Source organism: Oncorhynchus keta, unplaced genomic scaffold (genome assembly GCF_023373465.1).
Source record: "Oncorhynchus keta strain PuntledgeMale-10-30-2019 unplaced genomic scaffold, Oket_V2 Un_contig_1863_pilon_pilon, whole genome shotgun sequence".
Lineage (NCBI taxonomy): Eukaryota > Metazoa > Chordata > Actinopteri > Salmoniformes > Salmonidae > Oncorhynchus > Oncorhynchus keta.
Genome location: NW_026281022.1, coordinates 152,501 through 159,455, shown reverse-complemented (window position 1 = coordinate 159,455; position 6,955 = coordinate 152,501). Strand labels below are relative to the sequence as shown.

Below are 6,955 nucleotides of genomic sequence, written 5' to 3'. Positions count from 1 at the left end.
GTCTTTGTGAGTGTCTGTCTACGCGCCCATATCAGTGTGTATTTTAGTGAAGGTTGCGTTTGTCTTTCTGGAAACGTAGAGTGGCAGAGAGGGCAGGCCAGTGCTTGTCTGGTTGCCTGTGTAAATTCTTCCTGGGTCAGGAATAGCATAAGGCTGTGTGTGTGTGCTTAGGAGGGGGGCGAATGTTGGCACAGATTCCAGTGCCAACAAGTCCCTTTCCCTTCAGCCCAATACGGGAGAGGGAAAGGGAGAGATTGAGACAGAAAATACAAAAAGACTGGTTTTATTTTCCTTACAACAATATTTATATTCATAAAGTAAAACAAAATGTGAGAAAAGGCAAATTTGATGTTGCTGTGACATACCTGTGTGGGAGGCAATGATGTCATCAAACATGGACAATGTCGTCATTTACATTTAAAGACTATTTACAACTATGAGGTGAACCATGTGGCAATGTAGGCCTTATCTGTTCCTTCACACACGCACGCACGCACGCACGCACGCACGCACGCACGCACGCACGCACGCACGCACGCACGCACGCACGCACGCACGCACACACACACACACACACACACACACACACACACACACACACACACACACACACACACACACACACACACACACACACACACACACACACACACACACACACACACACACACACACACACACCGTACAACCAAAAATGTATTGTAAGAGAATAAATTAAGGAATCATAAAGCAAATGACCTGTTAAACTTTGGTGTGACAGTACAATGTCCATAAGCACTGAACTGGGTACAGCATTCCCTGTAAATTCCTACCCTTAACCATTGTGAATCGAATAACAGTGCTGATTGTAGATCAGTGCAGACAATATCACGGCCATAAACCAATACAAACATGACAGAACAGACACAGATCTTGGCTGGCCATCATTTACATTAACAGCACTCTTTCCATTTTGAACAAGGGGAGAGTGGGATAAGGGAGGAGAGGGGAAGGAGGTACAAGGGCAGGTGGGATAAGGGAGGAGAGGGGGAGGAGGTACAAGGAGGGGTGGGATAAGGGAAGAGAGGGGGAGGTGGAATAAGGGAGGAGAGGGGGAGGAGATACAAGGGGAGGTGGGATAGGAAGGGAGTGCCTGTGGCACACATAAAAATCACCCATTGTATTTTTGGCCACGAGTAATTCATAATACCGACAACAATCATAACCATGGCAAACAATCATTTTATAAAACAAAGCTGAATTATTTTCAGTTCAGTGCTGCTGCATGCTCCTCGGTGTAAAATGGCACCCTGTTTCTGTTCCTTCCTCAACTTGTTCCTTGATCATTCTAATGATCCAATAGGAACGCTCCGTGAAAGCCCCTTCTCCACTCCAATTAGCCAGCAAGTCCGTCAATCATTTGTCAACCCCGCTGCTGTGCTCAATATGGCCGCCATACAGCCTCGGGTACCATATTGGTAGGGGAGCTACTGTGACTTCCCTCCGCTTCCACCCCCACCCCTTCGCTCTGATTTGGCAGAGACGGGTGCAGGAGGGAGGAGCCTGTGGATGCGTTGGTGCAGGGAGGGAATATCCTCGGAGGAGACCGCTCCCCGCCTCCCCCCGCCATCATTGAGAATTGGTAGGACCCAGCGGCCGTGCTATAATACAGGTGATAGGGAGAGGAACCGGCCTGGAACGGTCCACTTTGGCCCTGGGGGGCGTTTGTGGGGTAGGGCGGGGGGAGGTAGGTGTGGTAACGCCCAGCAGGGGTGGTCGCCATGGTCAGTCCAATGGCGCCGTTGGATACAGGGTTAGGGGTGTATGTGAAGGCCCCAGTAGGGTAGTGCATGCGTGGGTCAGGGTAGCGGCTGTCAGGGAGCGAGGTCAGGGAGGAGAACGGCCGATCCAGGGACATACGGGGGTCGCTGAAGGCTGTGAGGTCAGGGCCTGTAGGGGGAGAGGTCAGGGGTTAGAGTGGAAGCAGGAAGTGAATGAGAGAGACCGATGACTGTAAGAGAACACTACGGGCAGTGGGTGAATGAGTGTTTGTGTGTTACCTGAGAGGCGGCTGGACAGGTCACTGAGGGAGGAGCGGCTGGGTGATATGGGCGTAGTTGAGTGGACGGTGGGCGTGGTTATCTGACCCAGGTAGGGGTAGGACTGCTCATAGGACCACGACGGAGATGTCTGCATCTGCCTAGAGTCTGAGAGATTAGAATAGAACAGATACTTTATTCATTAATTTCATTAGAATGGAAATATATATTCTGCCTATCCCACCACCCACAGACACACACGTTGAGAGAGGGTTACACACACACACACACACACACACACACACACACACACACACACACACACACACACACACACACACACACACACACACACACACACACACACACACACACACACACACACACACACACACACACACACATGCCGGAGGTTGTTTCACTCCAGCATCTGCTTGACAGGTAGAAACTGAAACATTACAGATGTCTATACTGGATGTGATTGAGGAGAGATGTGAGGGAAGTAGTTTTATGTGAGTGTGTAAAACTCTCAACACTTTCACTCACTACACCTTCACTCACTACACTTTCACTCACAACACCTTTCACTACACTTTCACTACTACTTTCACTCACTACACTTTCACTCACTTTCACTACTACACTTTCACTCACAACACCTTCACTCACTACACTTTCACTCACTTTCATCACTTTCACTCACAACACTCATTACACCTTTATTCACTACAGCTTTACACTTTCACTCACATTCACACTTTCACTCACCACACCTTTACTCATTACCTTTACTCATTACACCTCACTCACTACGTTCACACATCTTTACTCATTACACTTTACTCACTCCAGCTTTACTCACTACACATTCACTCACTACTCTTTCACTCACTACTCCTTCACTCACTACACCTTTACTCATTACACTCTTTTCATTCACTACACCTTCACTCACTACATCTTTACTCATTACACCTTTACAGCTTTACTCACTACACATTCACTCACTACTCTTTCACTCACTTCACACTACACCTTTACTCATTACACCTTTATTCACTTCACACTACACCTTTACTCATTACACATTCACTACACTTTACTCTTTCACTCACTACACCTTCACTCACCACACCTTTACTCATTACACATTTACTCATTACACCTTCACTCACTACACCTTCACTCACTACATCTTTACTCATTACACCTTTACTCACTCCAGCTTTACTCACTACACATTCACTCACTACTCTTTCACTCACTACACTCACTACACCTTTACTCATTACACATTTACTCATTACACCTTCACTCACTACACCTTCACTCACACTTTACTCATTACACCTTTACTCACTCCAGCTTTACTCACTACACACTTTTCACTCACTACTCCTTCACTCACTACACCTTTACTCATTACACATTTACATTACACCTTCACTCACTACACCTTCACTCACTACACCTTTACTCATTACACCTTTATTCACTACAGCTTTACTCACTACATCACTTACACCTTTACTCACTACATCACTCACTACACCTTTGCCCACTACACCTTTACCCACTACACCTTTACCCACTACATCACTCACTACACTTTCACTCACTACACTTTACTCACTACACCTTTCACTCACTAAACTTTTACCCACTACACCTTTTACTTATTACACCTTCACTCACTACATCACTCACTACACTTTCACTCACTACACTTTTACTCACTACACCTTTCACTCACTAAACTTTTACCCACTACACCTTTACTCATTACACCTTCACTCACTACATCACTCACTACACCTTTACCCACTACACCACTCACTACACCGTTACTCATTACACCGTTACCCACTACATCACCCACTACATCACCCACTACACCTTTACCCACTACATCACTCATTACACCTTTACTCACTCACTTTCACTCACTACACCTTCACTCACTACATCACTCACTACACTTTTACTCACTACACCTTCACTTCACTCACTACAACACCTTCACTCACTACACTTTCACTCACAACACCTTCACTCACAACACCTTCACTCACTACACTTTCACTCACAACACCTTCATTCACTACACTTTCACTCACAACACCTTCACTCACTACACTTTCACTCACAACACCTTCACTCACTACACTTTCACTCACTACACTCTCACTTACCTTCACTCACAACACTTTCACTCACTACACCTTTACTCACTACAGTTTTACTCACTACACATTCACACTCATTCACTACACCTTCACTCACTACACCTTTATTCACTACAGCTTTACTCACTACAGCTTTACTCACGACACATTCACTCACTACACCTTCACTCACTACACCTTTACTCATTACACCTTTACTCATTACACCTTCACTCACTACACCTTCACTCACTACACCTTTACTCATTACACCTTTACTCACTACAGCTTTACTCACTTTCACAATACACCTTCACTCATTACACCTTTACTCACTACACCTTTACTCATTACACCTTTACTCACTACACCTTTACTCACACTCTTTACTCACTACACCTTTACATTACACCTTTACTCACTACACCTTTACTCACTACATCACTCACTACCTTTACTCACTACACACTATTACACTTTACCCACTACACCTTTACCCACTACATTACTCACTACACTTTCACTCACTACACTTTTACTCACTACACTTTTACTCACTACACTTTCACTCACTACATCTTTCACTCACTACACTTTCAACAACACCTTCACTCACTACACTTTCACTCACAACACCTTCACTCACTACACTTTCACTCACTACACTCTCACTCACAACACCTTCACTCACAACACTTTCACTCACTACACCTTTACTCACTACAGTTTTACTCACTCACATTCACTCACTACTCTTTCACTCACTACACCTTCACTCACTACACCTTCACTCACTACACCTTTACTCATTACACTTTATTCACTACAGCTTTACTCACTACAGCTTTACTCACTTCACACTACTTTTCACCACACTACACTTTCACTCACTATACTTTCACTCACAACACTTTCACTCACTACACTTTCACTCACTACACTTTCACTCACTACACCTTTACTCACTACACCTTTATTCACTACAGCTTTACTCACTACAGCTTTATTCACTACAGCTTTACTCACTACAGCTTTACTCACTACACCTTTATTCACTACAGCTTTACTCACTACAGCTTTACTCACTACACATTCACTCACTACTCTTTCACTCACCACACCTTTACTCATTACACATTTACTGATTACACCTTCACTCACTACACCTTCACTCACTACATCTTTACTCACTACACCTTTACTCACTCCAGCTTTACTCACTACACATTCACTCACTACTCTTTCACTCACTACTCTTTCACTCACCACACCTTTACTCATTACACATTTACTGATTACACCTTCACTCACTACACCTTCACTCACTACATCTTTACTCACTACACCTTTACTCACTCCAGCTTTACTCACTACACATTCACTCACTACTCTTTCACTCACTACTCCTTCACTCACTACACCTTTACTCACTACACCTTTATTCACTACAGCTTTACTCACTACACATTACACTTTCACTCACTACACCTTCACTCATTACACCTTTACTCACTACACCTTTACTCAACACATCACTCACTACACCTTTACTCACTACATCACTCACTACACTTTCACTCACTACACTTTTACTCACTACACCTTTCACTCACTAAACTTTTACCCACTACACCTTTACTTATTACACCTTCACTCACTACATCACTCACTACACTTTCACTCACTACACTTTTACTCACTACACCTTTCACTCACTAAACTTTTACCCACTACACCTTTACTCATTACACCTTCACTCACTACATCACTCACTACACCTTTACCCACTACACCACTCACTACACCGTTACTCATTACACCGTTACCCACTACATCACCCACTACATCACCCACTACACCTTTACCCACTACATCACTCATTACACCTTTATTCACTACACCTTCACTCACTACACTTTCACTCACAACACCTTCACTCACTACACTTTCACTCACTACACCTTCACTCACTACACTTTCACTCACAACACCTTCACTCACTACACTTTCACTCACAACACCTTCACTCACTACACTTTCACTCACAACACCTTCACTCACTACACTTTCACTCACAACACCTTCACTCACTACACTTTCACTCACAACACCTTCACTCACTACACTTTCACTCACTACACTCTCACTCACAACACCTTCACTCACAACACTTTCACTCACTACACCTTTACTCACTACAGTTTTACTCACTACACATTCACTCACTACTCTTTCACTCACTACACCTTCACTCACTACACCTTCACTCACTACACCTTCATTACACTTTATTCACTACAGCTTTACTCACTACAGCTTTACTCACCACATTCACTCACTACTCTTTCACTCACTTTCACTCACTACACACTCATTACATCTTTACTCATTACACCTTCACTCACTACACCTTCACTCACACCTTTACTCATTACACCTTTACTCACTACAGCTTTACTCACTACACTTTCACTCAATACACCTTCACTCATTACACCTTTACTCACTACACCTTTACTCATTACACCTTTACTCACTACACCTTTACTCACTACATCTTTACTCACTACACCTTTACTCATTACACCTTTACTCACTACACCTTTACTCACTACATCACTCACTACACCTTTACTCACTACATCACTCATTACACCTTTACCCACTACACCTTTACCCACTACATTACTCACTACACTCACTACACTTTTACTCACTACACTTTTACTCACTACACTTTCACTCACTTCTTTCACTCACTACACTTTCACT

The 6,955-nt window shown here is 43.7% G+C and overlaps 2 protein-coding genes across 13 annotated transcripts in view; both read right to left on the bottom strand.

Annotated features, from left to right (window-relative positions):
• Positions 1–267: 267 nt before the first annotated feature.
• The window catches only part of LOC118363206 (runt-related transcription factor 1-like), a 75,618-nt gene continuing 68,930 nt past the window's right edge, over positions 268–6,955 (bottom strand). Inside the window, exons 6-7 of the mRNA XM_052504013.1 lie at positions 2,040–2,186; positions 268–1,929 (exon numbers count right to left, since the gene is read on the bottom strand). Of these exons, the coding sequence (XP_052359973.1) occupies positions 1,421–1,929; positions 2,040–2,186 (656 nt within the window). The 3' untranslated portion in view covers positions 268–1,420. The remainder of the gene's footprint in view (positions 1,930–2,039; positions 2,187–6,955) is intronic.
• Positions 2,192–6,955, bottom strand: part of LOC127920212 (uncharacterized) — a 6,839-nt gene continuing 2,075 nt past the window's right edge. Inside the window, exons 2-4 of one of the 12 annotated variants that reach the window (XR_008105392.1) lie at positions 5,560–6,444; positions 5,095–5,394; positions 2,192–2,599 (exon numbers count right to left, since the gene is read on the bottom strand). Coding sequence is in view for 5 of the 12 variants with exons in the window: in XM_052504005.1 (XP_052359965.1) it covers positions 5,876–6,444 (569 nt within the window). In the remaining 7 variants the exon portion in view is untranslated. Of the gene's footprint in view, positions 2,600–2,855; positions 2,931–2,955; positions 2,994–3,153; positions 3,244–3,451; positions 3,505–3,706; positions 4,013–4,414; positions 4,442–5,094; positions 5,395–5,435; positions 6,445–6,955 lie in introns of those variants that run through there. The other 11 variants (XM_052504006.1, XM_052504009.1, XR_008105390.1 and 8 more) reach the window with 11 other exon arrangements.